Source organism: Seriola aureovittata, chromosome 10 (assembly GCF_021018895.1).
Source record: "Seriola aureovittata isolate HTS-2021-v1 ecotype China chromosome 10, ASM2101889v1, whole genome shotgun sequence".
Lineage (NCBI taxonomy): Eukaryota > Metazoa > Chordata > Actinopteri > Carangiformes > Carangidae > Seriola > Seriola aureovittata.
Window position 1 is genome coordinate 7323890 of NC_079373.1, and position 23676 is coordinate 7347565.

The 23676-nt window shown below is 43.6% G+C and overlaps 1 protein-coding gene across 2 annotated transcripts in view; it reads right to left on the reverse strand.

Annotated features, from left to right (window-relative positions):
• Positions 1 to 1932: 1932 nt before the first annotated feature.
• kcnq1.2 (potassium voltage-gated channel, KQT-like subfamily, member 1.2) overlaps positions 1933 to 23676 on the reverse strand; it is a 162925-nt gene continuing 141181 nt past the window's right edge. Inside the window, exon 17 of one of the 2 annotated variants that reach the window (XM_056387391.1) lies at positions 1933 to 3986. In XM_056387391.1, the coding sequence (XP_056243366.1) occupies positions 3840 to 3986 (147 nt within the window). In that variant the 3' untranslated portion in view covers positions 1933 to 3839. Of the gene's footprint in view, positions 3987 to 14544; positions 15093 to 23676 lie in introns of those variants that run through there. The other variant, XM_056387392.1, reaches the window with a different exon arrangement.

Here is a 23676-nt window from a genome sequence, read left to right on the forward strand (position 1 = left end):
GGTCTGACATTCACTCTACATGTAGCTTTGTCTGCTCTGCACCAACTCCTGAGTGAAATACAGTATCTGTCTCTTTAGCTGCTCAATGCTCCACTATGTTCACCAGCGACTGTCTGTCTGCTGTCTGCTGCTGGTCAGTTAGTGTACAGTGGTTTTATCAGAGCATTTGGATTTGCAGAGTTTTCATCACAGCTGCCTGATGCTTCTGAAAACGACACTCATGAGAGCAGTGAGAGTGACCCAACACAGAAAAGTGCAGATATTATCATCTGCAGAGTCAGATGATGATTTCCTGTGGGTTCATCACTACAAGTAACCGCTCTCATATTACACGCTGATGTTTGATCCCTTGTTGATATGAAATTATCGATCGGACCACCTTAAATTATCTTTTTTAATGAAATAAAATGACCACAACGCCTCAGTATGCACAAACCAAAACAACAATAAATCTAACCAATGCCTGATCTTATAAAATTACGGGTCGACAAGTTTACACAAGCTGGTTGAACCTGCCCAGTGCAAAAAGAGCAGACAGTTGAAATGACTAGTGGGGAGAGTGAACAGACTCAGGGGTTGGGGAAGCAAACTGGGGACTATAACGTGAGTGAAAATTTACATTTGGCACCAACAGGATTCCACAGAAATGCACATGCTGCTTGAAATCTTCTGTATCTTGTTAAAATACAACCAGGACTCTAAGGTCATGGCATTTTTAATGTAATTTTAGCAATTTGCCAGCTGATTATTTTCATCATTTTATGTGTAAGAAGTACAAGTTCCACAATACATCCACAGTTTGTGCGATTTGTGGCTTCTATGTCACACCAGCCTATTTTCAGCAGTATAATGAAGTTCTGTTCTATTCTGAGCGTGGCTAAGGTGGCAGGATCAAAGAGGACACGGACGATCGGCAAACCTCAGAGAGTCTAGCGTTTCATGACCTAGCATGAGTTCCTCCTCCGCACAGACTCTGGGATTGCCAGATCTCACTGTCCAGTTTCTGTGACAGTGTGTCCCTTATATTCTCCTTTTAACTGCTTTCTCAGATCCTCTTTTAGGTTGTGCTCCCGTGTACTTCTGAGATCAAACTGTCTTTTGAAGTGGGGAGTCTCTCTCTCTTCTCTCTGTCTAGCCTTGAGATGAAAGAGGAGCACGGGGCGACACAGAGTGGCCTCTGCAGACGGAGGTAGCCATGGGGTCTCTCTTTCTCTCTCTTCTTTGCGCTCTCCCTCTCTCTCTCTCTCTCTCTCTTTCTCTCTCTCTCTCTGCCTGCCAGATCCTCCAGCAGTGATAGAAACCAGAGGAGGACAAAAGGCAGCGGAGCACTGCGGCCCTCCGGCCCATGTAGTCTCTCTGGCTAATTGAAAATGGCTTTGCGCTCCTCTTTGCTCTCTTCCCCTGCTCAAATGGTCCTGCTGTCTTCCTTCTCTCTCTCTCTCTTGCTTTCTCCCCTGCTTGTCCACCCCTCTCCCTGGACAACCCCCCCCATCTCTCTCGCCCTCTCTCTCTCTCTCTCAGCGCTGGACCGTGCTGATCTTGGGACATCCCCAGTATTTTTTGGCCTTTGAAGGCAAATATAATTGAGTGGTAATATGAGACGTATTCTCTTTTTCCTCTGCATGCCTCGCTCAATGGGTTATGGAATATTGAAGTTCAAAGTAGGCGCGGTGAACGTGTTATTTCTTCTTTCTCCTCTCCCTTCGTGGTGATTGCAGTGTGAAAGGAATTTTAGTGAAATGAGGAGCGGAGGAGATTTTATTTGGATGGAAACTCCGGCCCATTGGCTTACCTTGACCCAGCTCAGCTCACGATTTGAGCAAACAGCTCAGAAAAACTATAAGACAGGTTTCACCCTCCAATGAAAGCAAATTATGGAATAGATGAGCTGGTAATCAAATTCTTCCCGAGCCAAGAGAGCAGGCCAGAGCGTAATGAAATGGAGTTTTTATTATTTACAGCAGAGCTACAGTGCAGAGGGTGTGCGTGCATATCATTTACAATCATTTCCATCCATCTGTACAACAGGAGCAGTCTCTCAGTCTCTGTGTTTCTCATCACTCCAACAAGCGGACATGTTCCAGGTTGATCTTTCCACGTGATAATAAATACAGTACAATAAGGCAATGTTGCTATTTACATCTCTTATAAAACTGTACAGGAGAAGACAGATATGTATCAAGGTCTGTCAGAAAAATTTAAATACAACCACTTTATTTCATAGAAGATAAATAATAGCTAATTTTTAACCACTGCAAAAATATGAAAATATATGTTAGTGCAGAGAGAAAGCCTCTCCTCTTTCCACTTCTCTTGTTCACCCCTCTTTTGTGTGTGCATCCGTCTTTTTAGGAATGTGCATGCTATAATTATGGGAGGCCTTTCATACAGTAGCTACATAGTTGAGTTATTTTCTATTTTCTACTTCCTACATCGCCTCAGTCTCCTGTCAGATAAATACAATGAGCATGGGAACAAAGTGAGAGCATTGTCTTCTTATTTCAAACGTGGGCTCTCGGTGGTAGCCTGATATTTCCCAACCTTTCACACAGAATTAGTGCGCCTGCTCCTCAAAGCTCACTGTTTAAATTCTGCACATTTCCCAGTGTTTCTTTTCATTAGACGCTCACAGTGAGTAATCTCCCCTTACCAGGAATTCAGCACTTAATTAGCTCAGGAGAGAAAAAATAATCAGAGCTTTAATGGGGCAAATTTATTTCAAATTGCACACAGCAGTGTGAGCCCCCTGACGAGGCTAGTGGAGGATATTAAGCAGGGTTCTGGTGGCGGTGTGAGAAGTGGTGCTGCTGAAGGGAGTTTGAGATCGATGTACATATGAAATCTCCCAGTGAGAGCAAACAGAAACCGTGCCATAACTTCTGACTGTGTTCCTGTAACACAGCACCGGGCCCTCTCTCGGCAGTTTGGCTATTTTTATTAGCTCTAGCGTAGCTGTAAATCAGCACCACGTTAGCCACCCAACCCACCCCAGACACATTTCTTTAGTCCCATTTCTTTTACTCCAGCCTTCCGGTCTCTAACGCAGCGCAAAGTCAACAGATAATCTGCCTTTCCCTCCTCGTGTTATTTGATCACTACTAACAAACACCCGCCGCAGTCTAAGTACAGTTAGGCTGGATGGATATGTGGCTATGGAAATAGCCCTGTTGTGTACTGGGTGTGGATTGTGCCAAGATAATCAGAAGGATTTGAGGAATGCCTCTGCCATGGCTGGACTCTCAGTTTTTCTCTGTGTCTTTGGGGAACTTGAGTGCTTTGATTGCATTACGACTTCATTACTGGGTTAGTTAGCTTTGGAATAATATTTGGAGTAGAGGAATGCAGCTCAGTGACAGGCCACACATAAATTAACATCATCTGAGTAGTGTGATTATGAGGTTAATGTAGTGAAATAAATTCATGCAGCGTGTCGCTGCTTGAATGACTGTGTGCTGCAGGGGAAGACTGAGGGCCCACAATGCTTGTGTAGAAGAGAAAGCTACATGTAGACAACAAAAAAAGAGGCAAACAGGCCCGACAATCATCAGAAGGAAGAGGTCGGTCAGCCTTCTTTCTACACCCTCAATCCCACACGCTTCTTTTACCCCAGAGCAGCGCCAAGTGGGCAATTAAAAGTTGTTCTCCTCTCAGGGGTCAAAAGTCTGTGAGAAAATTTGGGATTGTAAAAGGAAGAGAGGGAATGGGGTTTAGAAGATTGAGTCCCCTTATTATTTTTGCAGGCCCCCGTGTAGGGGCTAGGCTGTCTATGTATACTCCTGCCCTTTTAGTTGTCCTTTGATGATGACATCATCATACCCGGTGCGACCGTCTCTGTAACATCAGGGCCCCTCATCGATGCTGGCATCCATGCATTTCTGGATGGTCACCCTGCGGATGGAGGGTTTGGACGTCAGCTCGGGCTTGGGCGGGAACTGCTCCATCAGGATGTGCAGGACTGAATCCATTTTCTGGTCCATCTGATGGACCTGGATTTAACACAATGACAAAAGACAAACAGGTTAGGTCAGCCGAGTGCCTCCAGCATAAACACTCTGAACATAAGTACAGCGTAGACCTGCGTTCTATAACAAAGAATGTCATTGAGTTTGTGCTTTTGTTTCACATCCATCTGCCTCTTTAATACAGTTCCATCCCAATGACAGAGCAGCGCAGGGTATAATGACATGTTAGTCTGCCAGTCGCTGTCTACCTGCTGAAGCCACTCATTACAAAAGCTGTTGAGCTATATGATCCCTGAGTGGGCAGACACACACTCACACGCACACACATATGCAGGCCGCTGTTGTTTACACACTTCCCCAACTGTAAACACAGGTGTGTTACCCAACAGAGACATATCTGACAGGGTGCAGCCCGCCTAACCACAGTGTGAATACAGATGAATGGCTCCACCTGACTGATGGAAGTAAACTCGCTGCCTGGTGACATTCAAATACAATGAGGACATCTGCATATGTACACACCCAGACACACTCGTGAACAGTGCACTGTCTCAACCACAAAAAAAGAAGGTGCTGAGACTCACTGCACACACACACAGCCTTGTGACTTCAAAGGGATTTTCTACATCTTCACAGCCTTGGCCTTGGTTTTACCTCTGTACTTATCTAGTTAGCCCTCCAGAAATACTTAGTCAGCGCACAAACACACACACACACACACACACACACACACACACACACACACAAACCAATATCCTCTGATGGCTCCAATGACTTCAAGAAACCAGGGAAAATGATAAAGATGGCGCTTCGTAAATCAAAGCCTAAACAGCAAAGCACATCAAAGAGCCATAACATCTCACGCACCAGGCAGAACAGACAGATGCAGACTCCCGTCTCTACTACTAACTGATAGCGAACAACTCCGGCCCAACTGCAGCATTTCTGGCAGGACACAGTATGATAGTTAACATCAATGGCATTTTCATAGGCTTAAGGGTATGGCCCCTCTCTCTCCCCGTCTTTTAGTGTGTGCGCCTGATGGCCCGGACGTTTTTATGGCGGAGCAGGACATTTAGCAGCTATTATTGTTGTTGAAATATGAGCCATAATAGGAAGCATAAATCTGAAATATCAGAATGCGTCACAGAGAAGAATGAAATCACATCACAGCACGCCAACGATCATAATTTATACAAAAGTGAGCATTGTCGAGATGTCTGACAAATATTACGAGTCCGGACGAACTTATTAGTTTTGATTTTTTTCTTTGCCAGCAAACAACTCTGTTGTCAAATTTTTTCGGGTGGTTCAAGCTTCTAGATCTCATTACTACATAATCTATGTTTTAGAGTTGTGTAACTCTACAGTTAAATACTATAAACTTTAGGTTATGTGTAAGGTAATATGCATGTATATTGGCTGCTCGGAAGAATGACTTTTTCTTTCCATCAGTTGTAAATGTTGAATATACAGTATAATGGAGCAAGAATAACTTCATTTTGACCTTTTTTTTCCTCTGAGGTTCACTGATGTTTCACCATCCACAGCGCTTTCCTCTGAGATTGTACCATGACCTAAATAGTTGTGCTAAGTAGACGAAGCACGCGCTGGGCCCGGATGAAGCTTAGAGAATAATAGGCTATCATAAACATGTTGGGCAGTAATCTACAGACTTATCAACATTCTCGTTGGGGCTTAAAATGGATCAGGAATTCCTCCTGCTGTGCATGTGTGTGTGTGTGTGTGTGTGTGTGTGTGTGTGTGTGTGTTTGTGTGTGTGTGTGTGTGAAAGGAGTTGGCCCAGGAGACTCACCGAGAGACAAGAGAACGCATTATTAGACAGGCGTGTTGCAAACACACACAACACTTGTTTATTGCCACCAACTACGCCTACGTGTGTGTGTGTGTGTGTGTGCTATCTGGGCATGAATGTGGGCGAGGGATGCAGCAGTGAGAGAGGGGAAATTGTGTGATTGCGCTGAGCTTGTGTGTCGCAAGAGTCCAACACTAGTGTGGATGTGGGTGAAAAAGATGGCGTGATTACAAATGAGGAAAGCAAAAGCAGGTGAGAGCGAATGTCGAGTTTTTAGTTAGTGTTTTTTATTAATTTTTTTTTAGGTGGACAAAATAAAAGCAACACCTTTCTGTTTGACAGTGAATAAGAATCAGGTGAATTTATGGGCGGTGGTGATTCTGTTATGCAAATATCCTGTTGTATGAGTCTACTTGTGACCACTGTTCCTCTTTGCTGACAAACTTTCCTCCTGTGTTTGACATACACCCATGTACTCAATATTGTCATGATGTGCCCTTTTTCCACATTACATTATTTTGCAGTGCTTACAACAGATGCTGCAGATTCTTACACCTTGGCACCAAACGGCGCTATTTTGTATTTCATTGAATATGGTTCACGTGAATGAATGAATTTTACTGCGCATTACATGACGATCCCTAAATTGTCATTTACTGTAAGGCCATTGTATTAGGAAGGGCGTTTTGTTAATTTGTCCACTCTGTGTGGTGTGTAAATGCTCGGGTTGGGTGTCACCACTGCTGTGTCATATAAACGCATGTGATCCAGTGACAGGTGATGCTCCAGCTGTCCCCGACCCTCCCTCTGACCACAGACAACACATGGGACAGTCACAAACAGGCCTGACACTTCAGCAGCGGGGGCTTCCCTGAACCCAGATAAGATCCCTCTGACTGAGTCCACTCACAGAGAGAGAGAGAGAGAGAGAGAGAGAGAGAGAGAGAGACACATGTCCAAGTGTCCATTGCTATTAAGTTCAGTCACTTAATGTGAGTTCAGTTTTTGATGTTGGTCAATTAAAGATGATATAATAATTAAAGATTATTTCTATTGTTTTGGATTCACTGAGGATACACTGTCTCCAGAATACATTAGACACAGGACTGAGACCGATGATCTCATTTGTAAGAGTTTAATAAATATATTAATCGATTTATTATTTAAGCCTAATCTATAAACTGTCCAAAAATAGTGAAAATGTCCTTCACAACACGTCAAGGCTGTACATGACATCCTCAAATTGCTTGTTTTATCCAACAAACAATTCAAATCATTCAATTTACAATGTTAAAAAAGCTGAAGATAGTCATATTTGACATTGTGAAAACAATGAATATTGTGTATCATTATCTTTAAAATATGGAGTGGGCGAGATAGGCAGTGAGAACACAAAGCAATATTGAATAAAAATGTCATTCACAGAGAGTTATCTACAGTACGTTTGATCTTTGACCTGCACTTCATGAACTTCCAGTCAGCGCAGTGGCCGGTGGAGACATGAAGCTTGGGGACAACGGTGGGGAGGACACAGAGCTCCTGTTCACACAGGAACACCCTTCCTGAACCACCTTCCTGCCCTCCCCCGGGACTGTCTGTCTGTTATCTGCTACAACACAACAAACACAGAAGGATACAAACAGACAAACAAACACGCATACATCATGTACATATTCTTGTTTATGCTACACTGTCTGTCACCGAGGAAACAACAAGCAAACAAGGAGTAAACAAGGGACCACATCCTTGTTAGGACATTAACTGTGGCCAAAGAGCTGGAGGGGAGGGGTTTAATGATGGAAAATTAATAAAGACCTGTTGAGAGTAAACAACTGAGTGACACCACCGGCTAAACGTCATCGCAAGCCCAACTGACAGTTTGTCCCGCAGAGTAAACAAAATCATTCATGTTCATCAGCTGGTGTAGCAGAATTCTGTTGCTCAGAATAAAACGGAGAACGTGGCTTTTTCCAATTTGGATACATTAGGTTATGAGGAATCGAGTCGTGATAAGATGAAATAACACAGATACCATCAACTTTATCATCCCCGCAGGCCACATTTTTCTAAGACACTGAGCCAGCAGCAACAATAAGGGAAATAAAAGCAGCCAGCATTAAAACAAGAACAGACAACAGCATATGTCAGACATACAGTACATTATGTCATAGATAGAGATTTGCTTTATAAACCCTACCGGAGACTTACTACAAATGTTGTGTGGCCAAGCATTGTTTAAATGCACACAACTTTATTTCGACGAAGCAAAAGTGTCCAGAGATGTCGCATATGTCAGGGCGATTTTTGTCAAACGTGTATAAAATGATACACAAGACAATATATTGCCTAAGTACCTCAGGATTTAATATTTCGTATTATATAGGCCTACAAGAGACACAGAATAAACTGTGAATAAATAAAATATATAGTGATATACAGCTTGAAAATATCGATTTTTCCCAACTTTAAAATTACTTGCGAAGAGATTTAAGAGGAAAATTCAAGAGGTCAAGAGGTCAATAACTTCTCTCCCTGTCTGTTCGAGGAGAAAGAGGAGAGAAGAGAGGAGAAGAGAAAGAGAAAGAGAGGAGAAGAGAAAGAGAAAGAGGAGAGAAGAGAGGAGAAGAGAAAGAGAAAGAGAGGAGAAGAGAAAAAGAAAGAGAGGAGAAGAGAAAGAGAAAGAGGAGAGAAGAGAGGAGAAGAGAAAGAGAAAGAGAGGAGAAGAGAAAAAGAAAGAGAGGAGAAGAGAAGAGAGAGAAAGAGAAATAATGTCTGCTTTACCATGAATGTCATGTAGAACAGCGATCCCTCACTCACACACGGCCCTCTCCAGCCGGCCGGTGCTGATAGAGCAATTCACACTGCCATCTGTTGGGGAGTTATAAAGCCTGGAGAAAAGCTTGGGGCTGCTATCGCTGCATTCTCTGATCCACGCCAAAAATTCTACCATCGCATGATTACTGACACATGGAGACGTGACATGCAAGAGGGATATGAGATACCGGATGAGGTAGAACGAGGGAGTGCGTGGTAGCCTTGACATGTAATGAATGGTAATTAGGTGTTGTGAAGTGGTGTGTCTTATTCAGCAGGGGAAACAAGGCTGGTATATACGCTGTATAGTGCGGCGGATTACTGAGTAGAGAGTCTTTCTTTAGACATACAACACACGGACGCACAGCGTGTAGGCAAACAAAAAACACAGGGACTCATAAAAAGAGACACATTTTCTGCCCTTCTTGCTCTGTCACCTTGAGGAGGACTAAGGAATGAGAAGGAGGAAAGAGGAGTGAAAATAAAGAAAATACAAGGAGAGTAGAGTGGAGGAGACAGAGGTGCAGGGCTGCCAGAAGGAAAGACTACCAGCTCCTGGAATGTCTTGGCATCTGTGTCCGACCAGGCCGCGCTATTCAACAAAACAAGATTCCTGTCATTGAAAACGCTCTCAATCGCACGGAGACAATGGAGACAGAGCTGGGACAGAAAGCGAGATAAGACGAGAGAGGAAAACAACAGCACAGGTCACCGTCCCTCCATGCTCTAATGAATGTGTAATGTGTTTTCCCAGCGCCGTGACCTCAGGAGGCCTCCGGCTTCAACCTGTGCAACACCAGACAGTTTGAAAGCGTCATTCTTTCGCACCTTTGTTATGACTGTGCCTACTCATACAGCACTGGCATGACTCACATAATGTTCATTCCAATTGGAAAGGAAATTCTTTAATATCCCACTGGGTGCTTTTTGAATTACTAAGCGAGGTTTTGAAATGCTGTTGTGTCCTTCACTTTCACACTGAAGTCCATTTCCCTTCTGGTAAATTATCTTCAGTCAGCAGAACAGAACAATCATTTTTATGTCTTATGTGGAGTTATCTAAACTCACACTGCTACAGTGCAGTGATAAAAAAAAAAAACTTGCCATATTTATTCAATACAAAGCAAAAACCCCCTGAGTTCAGGTACTTTTGAGCAACAGTGAAAACAGCAGCTCAGTCTAAATACACCAGTAACTTAAAGGTCCCCTGTGGAGTTTTCTTGTAAATGAATAAAGTCATACAAGAGCACATTGTGTGAGAATGTATCCATTTCCTCCCTAATAAAAAAATCTCCAAAGCCATTTTTAAACTATATTTGCAAACCTGCATTGTTTAGAGGCTTCTTCCCTGACTTTTGGTACATTGCTACCTTTCTTGCCGTGTTTCCACCACCAACTGTAAATCAGAGGAAGAGCACAAAACCATCGGCAGGAATGTGTATTGATATTTTTTGCATAAACAATGGCTCAAAAGAATATATGTAATGTGGGAAGGGTCTCTCATAGTGACAAACTCACAGAGAAACAGAGAAACTCAGCAGTCCCGCTTAGCACTACAGAGCATTTTAGCATGTTTTTCTTATTTTTAAGGTCTTCACCTTTATTGTTTTGCTTCACTCTAACCCATTTTTTATCAGCCCACTTCCAGCTGCACCAGGCATCTGCTTTCAGCAACAACAAAAAAAAAAAGCTCTGATAAGCCCATTGTACACCACCTGCCCATCACCAAATGGGGACCAGACTAGAGCTAAAAAGAGTGAATTTCAAACTTGGATTCATCAGGCTGTCAAAAACATTTCCCTAAATGAAGTGCACGTTCATCATGTTAACTTTTTCAGGTGATAATAGGTCAGTGTTCGGGGGTGTTAACAGCTTGTTCCACTGCCCCCAAGTGACCAAAAATATCAATGCTCTAAGTAATGACATTCAGATGTTGGATTCTCTTATACGGGTTAAAGCCACTGTTGTGTTTTATCAACTTGCAACAGCAAGCAGCAAAATGTAAATTGATAAATTAATATAAATCAAAATGTGTTACTATGTGCACTTATCCAGTAAAACATGGAGACTAGAGAGGTCGTCATTTCTAGTGATTTTCCATCTCTGTTCTTGTAAATCCTACAGTATAATAGCCCACAACAGCAAAGGGTCAGTCCAGGTGAATTTCTCTGCCTTTCCATAGATCCCCTGTGCTGCTCACCCAGACTGCCCTGCCTGGTCTTTGTGTTTCACCTACACACACACACACACACACACACACACACACGAACACACACGATCCAGCGTTTCTCTCTTAACACAATGGACAATGCAGAAAAAGCAACAGAGGGTGTACACACTGGCCTCGCTGGTGGGCCAATAACAAGCTAGCATTACACAGAGGTCATCATTATCATCACTGTGACAGGCCTGCATGAATGGAGAATGGAGATCAGGGGTATGGGGGGGGGGGGGGGGGGGGGGGGGGGGGGCAGAAAGAGAGAGTCAAGGAAGAGGGAAATTAAAAAAAAGCCAAAAGAAAAGGAAAATAAATTTGAAAGCGGTGGTGACTTTTGTCTCCAGGGGTTAACACACACACGCACGCACACACACACACACACACACAGACACACACAGACACACACACACACACACACACACACACACACACCACATTAAACCAGGAAAGTCGGTCAGGCCGCAGTTGTGCTGATATTGTCAAAAGAATGGACCATTGAAAATAATAAATTCAACACAGCTGCACACAGGTTTATTTTCAGACCTTCAGGTAAAGAGCAGCATACTCACCCCCTGAGTATTGACATTTAATTGCACACCACCACCTTTACGTTTTTATGGAAAGTTGTTAGTAGAGGTTTGTGACATTAGGCAGTAATGCTTTTAATTTGTTTTACCTCCTGCTCTGAAAGCCAGCTGGGTAGGAATTTGTTAGGGATGGGAATCATTTCAGCTTCCTGCGAATTAACTGAGTTCTCTCCTTCACTGACACATCAACATGGACCATTCCTGCAGCTGATTGGATGAATCCTTCTGACATTCAAAATTGAGAAAACATGTAGCAGCTGTTCTGGAAACAGTATTAAATTTCTGTTTAATTGTCACAGTTTTTTTTTTAAAGTAAACTCAAGGTAAAGAACAGGCGGCGCAGTTGCGTAATCGTGCTTCATTTAATGAGGCTTGTTTATGACTTTTCAGAGTCTCGTCAGTGAGTCATATCATTACCACTTAGCCGCTGGGCTCAGTTGATGCACAGTGTATATTTTACAAATTAAGCTCTTGTCTCAGTAACTGAATTTGAAAGATTTAGGATGGTTTCATGAGCTTACACTTTCCTATTCTCCTACACAAATCTGCTGTACTTTGCTGCATGTCATTTTCAATTATTCACAGTTTAACTTAGAGCTGCTACAGAGTTCTCAATTTCTATTTTTGGAGTTTTCAAACAGAAGATCTGGGTAATGACCAGCATCTATAAAACACAGCTTTTGTTATCATCTTCAGAAGAGGTGTGGAATTTGCTTCGGAGACTTTCAGCTGGGGAAACACATAAATGCGCACTGAACAGCCTTGGCTTTGAAAGTGAAGTCACTAAATTTATAAAGCACATTTAAAACAAGCACGAGCGCTTTGCAAACGTTCAAAGAAACCTTGTAAAATCAAAGACACCAATCAAACCACACAGATATACATCGTAAAAGAGAAATACAAACAGAAGCGAAGACGTATCATTGTTTTATGTCGAGCGCGAGCCGGTGGTTAAGTGAGGCCAGAGGAGGAGATGGATGGATAAATGGATGGATGAAAGACGGGAGGAGAAAAAAAAAGGAAAGAGAGGAGGACAGTCAGGGAAACTTCAAAAGGCTCTGGTGGCCCTTTTTCTTAACAGTTTGTTTTTGCTGCCTTGTGAGTGTGTTGACTCATCTTCTGGGCTCTTTCATTTTTGAGGGGAGGAGGATTGTGTTCAGTTTCTGGGCCTGAACCATGATTATGAAATGTGATAGCATCTCATTATTGGTGTGTTTGTGTCACTGTGTGTTTAGATCAGCTTTCATGAAACAGTGTGCAACTCTGGTAATGTGTTTTGGCTTTTTGGCTGTGTATGTATGTGTGTGTGTGTGTGTGTGTGTGTGTGTGTGTGTGTGTGTGTGTGTGTGTGTGTGTGTGTGTTAGGTATTATTAGTCATCTGTATATTTCAGTAGTTTCAAGCTTCATATGTACAGTACAGTCGACTTTGTGTGTGCAGTTTTGTGTGTTTTGAGTTCAGGCTTCCTGCTGTGAACCTGATATAAAATTCCAAGACTTTTTCAAGACTTTCCACAACTTAACCTTAAAATGTTCTTCCTCTCTGGTTTTTCGAAAAGGGCTCGACAGTCTGGTTTCCATACAGATAAAGAGAGAGCAGCTGAAAACCACCAGCTAATGCAGTGAAATGTGTGAAACTGCCAGTCTGGTATATTCATGTGACCCATTTGTAAAACTTCCTCTGAGAATTTATTCATACTCAAGCTCATGATATTACACAAATTCCTGTATGGAGTAATGCTTTGTGAAAATGAAGCTAGGAGCCAGCACCCTCAAAGTGTACGCTTCGTATGAGGTGAGCTGGGGTCATGCCTTGCAAGTTGAGAGAGAAGGAGAAAGATGGAGAACAACAACGACAGACCGCGTGAATGAATCCTAAACCAACGTGTCAGCTGGACTCAAATTCACCAACCCAACGAGCAACCAATCCGCTCCACCAGTGGCCCCGGTGCCAACTGGAAAACAGAACTAGCCCGGCTCAGATTCACCACGGGCCGGGCCGCTGCCAAGGAGAATGGATTCACTTTAACGCTGGCAGATACAATATGTTCTTTGTATTTGTAAAAAGCAGGAGAAAGAGATGGACAGAGAGAGAGAGAGAGAGAAATAGAAAGAGAGAGAGAGAGAGAGAGAGGGAAAGAGAGGAAGAAGAAATGAAGGGTGAGGCTGGATGGGAGCGGTGCGGATGGATTGCTTCTGGGCTGAGAGAAGGAGAAGAAGGGGGGAGTGAAAGAGGGAAATGGTGGTTATGTTTTAAAGAACAGGAAACCAAGTGAGAGCACCTGATGCACATGATAAGTATCAAGGGCTGCGCCACGTGCCGCTAAACTGCAGCCAAAGCTCTTTTCTGCAGGGGTGGTGGTGGTGGTGGTGATGGTGGTGTGTTAAGGGGGGTGTGTACCGGCTAATCTCTCTTCTGAGTGGGCGCGCACTCAAAGCTGCTTTTGTTTCTGAGGGCTACTTTCACGAGGACGCACAATCCCCCCGCGTCCACTCCTCCTCCTCCTCTCCTTCTCTTTTTCCCCCTTTTTATCTCTCCGTTGTTCGGAGCACACTCCTTCTCTCCGAAACACTGTGGGTGTTTTATTTGATTTACTGATCATTCTGTTTAGACATGACTGTGAGGCTGTGAGAGAGAGAAAGTGCGTGCGTGCGCATATGTGCATCCCCATGTGGCGTGTAGGTGTATGCGTGCGTGCGTGCGTGTGTGTGTGTGTGTGTGTGTGTGTGTGTGTGTGTGTCCATGCACGTACGTACGTGTTGGAAATACTGATGGTCTTTCATGTTGTCAGAAGGTAAAAAAAAAAAAAAAAGAGCCCTAAGTCAAAACAGCCAGAGAGAGTGTTGGGTGAGGGAGAGGCTTTGATGTTGTGTTGGAGGTGCATTAAGCGTTTTTCACGTTGAGGGATGTGAGGGTCGGCGAACTGTTACGGCAAACAAAACAAATGTTCAGCATAAACAAGCCAAAAGAGATGAATTATGGGAAGAGAAGAAGCTGCTGTCAGCTCAGAGGAACATGGGTGTGGGTGAGGTATGATGTGTCATATGTCATTTTAATTGAAAACATGATGAACATTTAATGCCATGAATGCCAAATAATATATATTTCTTAAAGCCGGGAACAGACAAAAATCTTTATTTTTGTTTGTAATTGTTGAGGAGTTTTATTTATAAAATTGGACAGAAGATAATTCAAATATCACAAAAGATATCATCAAAGGGAAACATTTTTATCTTATGATTATGATTGTGTGTCTTTATTGTGTGAATTCAGTTCCCCAGAAGTTTGAACAAATGAGAAAAACACAAACTCAAATGTCCATTATCCTCCATTACATGTGAAACCCATAAAAACAAATCATCGTCGATCCATAAACACGCCAACCTCCACGCTGTTTTCCAGGAAGCTGTCACCACACACGGCTTTCTCTAGCTCATGCGACCGAACCGATAAAAGCACTCAAAATGGTTTTTAGTAAGTAAAGTCAAGTAAACACACTGGGGCGGGTGAGGAGCGAGGGAGGGAGGGATGGAGGGAGGAAGGCAGGCAGGCAGGCAGGCAGGGTGGAGGGCTGAGAGGAGAGGGTGGTGGGGAATAAGCAGTTGCCTGATGGACCATTTGTCCTCAGAGACAGCTGGACATGATCTGCTCCTAACTGGTCCCCAGTGTGGAGGCCCTTGTGAGGACAGGACACGGCTACAGGCACATAAAAGAGAGCAAAACATAAACAGCAGACGACTAAAAAAAAAAAAAAAAAAAAGTGGACACTTGAGAATTTTGTCATGTTTCAACACACACAAATATATAAATACATAAATACTGTGTAAACCAAACATATGCGCACAAACACCCAAACAAAAATGTGTACTTGCGCACACACAAGCAGAGTTTCTAGTTATTTAAGGCCTCTTCTCTTCTAGGAATGATTTCAACACATCCAATGAGGCAAACACCAATATTTCTTCATGGTTGCCACTAATTGGGGAAGATGAATAGCCGTCACATGACTCAATCAGGACAGTTTGATTACATTCCCCTGTCTCCTTAGAGCTAATAAACAGCTCAGTGACGTGGCGGCGCTCTAAATTTTATCAGCACAGCAGCAATGACTCAACAGACTTTGAATTACTCACACTTATCCATTGACAAGAAAAGAAGAAACACGTGCACACAAATGCTGATATGCACCTCCACAAAAACATGAAGGGAGAGTGAAAAGGAGCAGCAGCAGAGCAGGGTTTGGGCGCTTTCGTGTTTAAAGGTAATCTGTCAGCTGCTGCATATCTGCGTGTTTATCCTACAGCATGTGTGTGTGTGTGTGTTTACGAATGTGTGAGCATGTGTACGTGCACCGGCAAGCGATTTGGAGTTTGCATCCAGGGTGTGGCCACGCATGCGGTTGACACAGGGTAGTCTTTATAAATGAGGAACTCTCACCCCCCCACACACCCCCCACTTGCCTTCTCTCTGCCAGCTGCCACAACCACCAAATGCCCCCCCCAACCAAACACACACACACACACACACACACGCACACACGCACACTCTCCCCACCCCACCCACCCCCCCTCCTGTGCCAGGCTGTGGTGGCAGCCAGCGTGGCATCGTCAGTCACCGGGGAGGTGCCATGTTACTACGGCCACTGCTGTAGGTCGGCCACACTGTGGCTTTGTTCTCGTCATCAATAGGCCAGTCAGCCTGATATTATAAATGACAAGGGGCGTGCCAGCACTTTGGTCTAGGTTGAGGGCGACTATTGAAATGGATACTAATGGCATCGTGGCTTATGCACAGAAAAGAATTTCCCTCAACAACACAGACCATTCTGTTCAATGACAACCTAAAACACTTAAGATATATATATGAAAATATAAATATAGTATCGGTGCCGTGCTACTCAACTACTTTTTTCAATTACTATTAAGTCAGCGTTAGAAAACCAAAAGTTCACGAAGGTCTTTAAACTGCGTGATCAATTGTGAGATCTTCACAATTGAGAAGCTATGACCAGTGACTGTGGATGATGCTGATCATTTTGTGTCGGTCAGATAATTGATTACTCACCTTTAAAAGACAATAATTATTAGTTACTGTGGTTTCTTTCACAAAGACAGGACTACAATGCTTTAGAATTAAAAACAGTTTTTTTTGTGATGCTAAGTTTGAGCTCTGTGGCGAGGAGCAGTGTTAATAGGCAAAATGTTCAGTACCAGTGGTCTCTACATCACACTCAGCATCCACTCAGGTACAACTCCTCCTTTTCTGAAAAATGTTCCGAACTGTAAACCACCGAGATACTTAGACAAGAGAGAGAGACATGATACAACTCACATGCGATGTAAACAAGAGTTGCCTAGGTACAGTGGAAGGAATTAAAGATGATGTGTGTGTGTGTGTGTGTATCCCAGACAGAGAGAATCCCCCATGCCCCGCCCCCCGCCAGCTGTCTACCCTGCCCAGACAGTGGCCCTGTGCCTGGTGCCATGGCCCCCGACGGCATGCCAGCTGATCCTTGGGCGCAGGAGTCAGCCTGACCCCAACCAACCCCCTTTCCACTTTTAACCAGCATTAAAGCCATTATTTCAGATAGAGCCTTATTATGCTATGCGGCCACAGCTGGCCTCATACACAGCCAGAGAGAAGGAAAGGAGGCGACAGCATAGTAAAGCAATGAGAGACAGAACAAGAAAGAGAAGAGACATCTTGTCGCCCGTTTGTCTGTTTCCAAATATAGCATCTTTTCCGCGTCCCACTCAGCCTCTTGTTTCTGTTATGGTGGTGTTTTTTCCTCATCAAAGACGCAGACATGAGAAGCGCTGTTGGTAGGGAGCCTCGCTCGGTAAAGATGTTTGTTTGGCTTTTTGAGGAGTGATGTTTTGATGGCGTCTGCACATGTCGAGGGGAAGCTGGGGAGGATGATTTGCGCAGACTGGAGACGCCTGGTTGGCCAGTGACAGTGTTTGGAGACACGCGATTGGTCAGAGTGTCCGGGGGAACTGCAGAGAGGTCACTGGGTCTAAGGAGCACTCAGGACTTTGCTCATTTAACTGTAAATCACGCAAAAGCAGAATGTTAGAAAATGTGAATGAAACAGCTTCCTTGTGGCATTACCAAATGCTGCTGGAATGACATGTGGACGGACTATTTCCCATTTAAAGTGGACAGGGGAATCTGGTGTTATTCCAGAGCCAAATTTCATAATAACTCCCATCAACTCTGCTTGATGACCCTACATTTTTTCCTGAGGACCGACAGCGGGCCTGCCAGGCTCAGCAGACAAAACAAGACATGAAACTGATAAGGCCAGATGAAACTATTCCACCCATTTGGCCGGCCACCGTGGCCTGCTGAATATCCTCTGTTCACTACCTCCGCCTTAAAGCTGCTACTGTAATTGAATGTGTACATCGGTGTGTATGAGGCAGTTTTATGGCTGTTTTTGCTTGTATTCCTTCACATTCTTCCGAGTCTCAGCAATAAAGTCATACAGCATTAGCTACAAGCAGTTCCTGTTATCACTGAAACCAATAATCACCTGAAAAAAAAGCATTTGAACATTTTGTAACTAAGAGGTAAGATCGTAAAGGTATTTAAGGAGTGTCCGACTGCTACCAGTGCTACAGAGCAGTGTTTTCACAAGTGGCTCCCTCATTTGTTTGTGCCGGCATATAAGGACGAAATGCACATTCCTGACGATGAGTGTTCATCATCAGCGAAAACAATAAAATACTTTTAAAAAATGTGTTCGTCTGCTGACTCATGTCTTTCTCTCGCTGTCGTCCGCATGCAATTTCCTGCTTCAGTGCAGCCATCCGGTGTGTTTGTAGCGTCTCAGGTATGCCAATAATGACCCGGGGAAGTGTGTTGGCCGCCAGCTTCACCTTGTATTTAGCCCTCGCATTCCCTGCGTGGTAACCCTTATCTGATCGACTCTCGCACAAACAGGAAGGTATTTAATCATAGAATCAGTAACTACTTTCATTTTAGATATATGGAAGGGGGCGAAAGGAGAGAGGGAGGGAGAGAGAGATAGAAAGAGAGAGAGAGAGAGAGAGAGAGAGAGAGAGAGAGAGATGCACAGCTGTCTGGGTACAATCACTCTCACAGTACCTATTCACTGTCATTTGAGAAGGCCAATTGCCTCTTGTCATCAGGGTAAAAGCAAGTAGTGGGTAAAGACACACATGCTGCCCCCCCCCAACACACACACACACACACACACACACACACACAAACACACACACCCACACCCACACGTGTAAAAATAGAGGCCCACTGAGCGAGCTGCTGCCGTGAATGGCCAATACAGTACTCATACCAGAGCTTTAACATCAGCATCAACAACACAGTCATTAATTTTGATTCATAGCGCTGCCTCAGTTGGGATTTAAATAGATTAGAGAGCATGAATAAGACAATTCAGGCCTGGGTTTAACCAGAGACAGGCTCTGTGTGACACCCCGGTTTTAGAAAAGCTACTGGTGTGTTAAGCTCATGTACATGTATGCACAGATTTCTGCACACGCTTGCACACAGGCCCAATCATACACACACATAACGCTTAAGGCAGCACACACACTCACAGACGTACAGCACAAACACAGAACCACACGCCTTCTTCTCCACCTGTTGTTCCCCCCACAGCGATGTGGGACCTTCTCTCAGCCCTCGAGCCTCCAGCTGTTGGGTTTGGGACGACAGACGCACATATGTGCCCACCCCCCCACCCCCCCCAATGCCTGCTGCAAAACCAGGCTGGGTATTATTTTTAGCTTGTAGTAAACAAAGAGCCAGGCTTTCATCAAACACAACCCCCTGCCCTTCTCTTTCTCTCTGTTTTCCCTGCCTCTCCATCTCACACCGTCTCCTCCGTCACTGTCCTTCCCCTTCAAAGGAAGCAGTCAGGACAGATCACAGTCCTCATTTAGATGATTGTTGATCTAGAAAAGGGGAGGAAATGTGGCATTACTCAGGAAATGTCTGCAGGTAGCCAAATCTTTTCAAGTGCTGTGCTGAATTAACTTCTTCTATTTTTAACAACCACACCACCTTGGCACACTGTGCCCACTGTCTGTCAGTGAAAGACATACAGAGACATGTTCTGCTACTGCCACAGTTACTACAGGACATGCTGGAAATATACAGTTATACAGTGTGTGAGCCATTAGCTGTAACCCACCCCCCCACCAACTGAGTCTATTTTGGGCTCAGTAAATACAGAAAAAAAGAGGTTTGCGGCTAAACGCGAGAAAAAGGAAAGAGGAAAATTAAACTTCCACATGTATTGCTGAGCGTTCATCACTTAGTGTGGAAAAAAAACAGAAGACTTGGCTAATTTGATGTTGTACAATTTTCTCCCGGGTGAGCACATGTGATGAGAAAGGAGGGGAAGCCACCCAAGTTGGTCGACGGTGGCTGAATGCCACTCCTCTTCACAGATCGTGGGTTTGCAATAGAAGGAATCGCTCGGTGTCACACATCACGACACTTGAGGTCACATTATCGTGCCGCCTCAGGCAGGATGACTCAGACAGAACCGGCAGTGAAAGGCCGAGGAGATCTTTGCCCGATCAGACCCACTGCTCAGGTTTGTTAGAACAGTGGTCACCAATCTCTTCCAAGCAACGATCACTTCTCTTGCAGCGGTAAAACGCAGAATAATGACTCTTCTCTCTTTTCTCTTCTTCTGTATATTTTTTTTTTACTGCAGTACCTTTGATCACAATCATGACTAGTGTGTTATATGTTAGTATAAAAGTATCAAATTAAAGACCCTCACCTCACCTCCCCAACCCAAACTAAAGGAACACAATTTAAAGCCTTAGTGACTGCACTATATGAAAAAAGGGAGCAACTCTTTACTAACAAGTCATAAATAGCTTTTTCCACTGGGTTGGGACACCCATGCTGTGCAATGCAATGAGCAACCACTATCAGATTTTGTGGTGCAGGCACAGCAAGAGTGATTTTCCATCCAACAGAGTGGTGCAATAAAAAGGCATTGTTTACTTGTATGGCATGTGGGAGATATGCTGGATGATACAGACTACAGTGAGACTGTCACCTGCAGCTTTTTTAAAAAAATCCAAACTCCTCAGTGTGGCTCTTTCTTCTTTTACCATTCCTCCATGCAACACTTAAAACTGTGTATTAATATCTTAAAGTGCTGCAAATGTGTATATCCTGTTGTCAATGTTGATGTCAAATACAATTCATTTTGTACTCTTTTACTCTTTCTGTTGTTTTACAATAAAAGCATACATGCCATTCGCCATTCAGCTGTCGGAGAATATTCAATTCAAATTCATGAAAATTGACAAACTGAAAATGCTTTAGGATCAACCGCTTGATCCCAATCAATGGGTTGGTGAAACATTTTCTTCGGGGTCTATCACTACATGTGCATATGTATCTTTTATATTTTGATAGCAGTGTAAAAACATTGCTATATAGTTATAGATAAAATTGTCTGTATGAATATATATATTATCCAGATGAGAATGTCTTGTTTTCCTTCGCGACGTCATCTTTAAAACCAGAGATATTGAAGAAATGCCAATACTGAATAACAATATCTCTGAGACACGGCAAATCTCCATTGTCTCATTGTAAATATTATCATACAACCCATTCCTTGCTCCCTCCATACAGGCTTGTCCAAGTGTCTTTGCTGAATATTTACTTGAGGACACCAAAGGGTGGAAAACTAACAAGACGGGAAGCAAGGTGAGCACACATAGCCTTATTTGGAGGACAAGTCGAACAATAGCCTTCTAGCGTAAGTCTGAGTAGGCCAGTGACGTTTTGTCACTTCCAGGCATGAGTAAGCAGGGGTCCCACCAGCCCTTACTTCCTCAAAATACACCCTGAGTCAGGAGGTGGCTAATGAGACTCATCCTCCAAACGTGTGTGTGGGTGAGTCCATGTGACCGAATACGTAAGTGTGTAGGTGTGTGTATAGAGGTTCCTGATTCCTGAGACGCACAATTCTTTGGCTCACAAACACAGACACACACACACACACACACACACACACACACACACACAAGGCCTTGTCTGGTGACACAGCACTAATGGCAGTGAGGGTGTATTGTGAAAACAGAGAGCTGTATGCTTTGCTGGTTCTGAACAAGGCCGGAGGGTCTGAGCTCTGATCCTGATTAACCTCTCTGTAGCCAACCCCTAACATCCGGACCACTCCTGCCAGCACACTAGTGAACCATCAACTAAATACCTGGGAGGATGCTACAAGACCAGTGGTAGTCGTGGATGTGCACACAGCAGATAGGAGCGCTATGAATCAGATTGAAAAGCACTTGCGAAAATAAATTTGGAGAGTTCAGCTAAAAATGCAATGTTAGCCAACTGTGAAACTAATGTGAAACTGTCTCCTTATGACACACATTTCTAATGCAGTTTATAGTAAAGAGGATCAGGAAATGAGAAGTGTAGGAACCCAGAGAGAAATGATCTTCTAGTAGTGCCACAATTTAAGATGATTACTGTGTGAGGAGCTCAGCTACATACAGTAGAAAAGTAATAGTAGAAAGTAATCTCTGTTTTTTTATTTGCATTTTAATTTTAGGGAATGACACTGGCTCTTTATCAACACAGAAGTTCGAAAAACTGCAGTTCCTCTAATGGCCACTTGAGGCGGGGGAAGTCAAGCGGGCAAGTCAATCTCCATAGACTCCCATGTTAAAATGTTCAACTTTACAGCAGAAATAAACATGTTTACATCCTGGCACAAAAAACGGTTTTGATCTCTGTAGCTAATTTCCCCCTTCATGACAACTGTACGGGGGTGAATTTTTTTCATAACTCCCCCGTTTCAATTTCATTAAGGGTTAAAGTTATGCGTAACTGAGGGCGTGGCTGCTTTGAGAGACAGGTGAGCTTATGCTAAATCAGGAAGCACCGAAGTCCCAGCTCCACACACGCCCCACCTCTTTGCCCATTTTTGGATTGGACAGGAGTTAGGCGGAGTCAGGCACTGCCGTGATGGTTACAGCAGAGCAGCTCACTCAGCTTCAAAACTGCGCCTCGGGGGGGGGGGGGCTCTCAACTGGTAGAGCAGGTACCACTTAGGCTCAGTCCTTACCACCCTTTGCTCTCTCCCCAACTTTCCTGTCTCTCTCTCACTGTCCCTATATCAATAAAGGCAAACAATGCTCCTCAGAATCCTATGGGTGATGTCACGGAGGCTACCTCCATCTTTGTATACTAGTCTATGATATTAACATATTGTGCTGAAACAATTATTATTTTTATTGATTAGTTTGGACCTCGGGTCAAACAGGCAAAATAAGTGATTGGGAGGCCTGAGAACATATGATGGATACTTTTCAAAACAAATTTCACATTATAAAGATCAAATGTATAATCAATTAATCGAAAAGATAATTAGCAGATTAATCAATAATGAACCTGTTCTTAGTGGCAGCTGTATTGCTGTGTTAGGTAAATAAAGTGCTGAAAAAAAAGGACTGAGGTGAAAGGAATTTCTTGATATTGAATTGATCATGACTGCAGAGGGAAATTATGGATATCTCAGGTAATCAAAAAAAAACAAAAAATGATCTAGAAGAAGTAAAACAAAAGAGGAACTAAAGTGCAGAGCAGCCTATATATGGAAAATAGAAGTGGCTGTAAAATTTTTACACTTCTTCTGCCCTGTGATGTCAGACATGAAACCACCGCTATTAGCAAAAGAAACGTGGCCGTGATGCAAATAAAAACACCCTCAGGACCAATGGCTTCCTTTGGCTAATTGGTTGACCTCCAGTGATGGGAAGGATGTCTATCCTGCCTAGAAATATTTATAGGTCAAGAAACAAACTAACATTGTCCAAACAAGAAGCTAAAAACAGCCTCTTTTTTTTGACAAATAAAATAGAAATGATTCAAACACTGTAAACAGCTGATGTGCTGGTGGGAGCCCAAGTGCAAATAAACACATCAGGAAGGAAGACAGAGTGAAGGCTTTTCCGGAACAAATCCTTGTCCAAACAGAAAGACAGACAAGGGTTTGTTTGTCTCGCTGGCCTCTTGACCTGGGCTTTGTGGTGGCAAACTCTTGAGATTTGTTGTGGAGTTAGTGAGTTAGCTCAGCAGTTAGCAGACAGCAGTGACGGAGTGATATTTGATGACATGCTTTAACCCTGCTCCTGCTGTGGTTACTTTAGTGTCATCGCATCGCTATCCTACACAACCTCCTCTTTCCGGCAACAAACGGTGCTTCCAGAGGGGTTCATACTATAGAAAAGCTAAAGCAGCACTC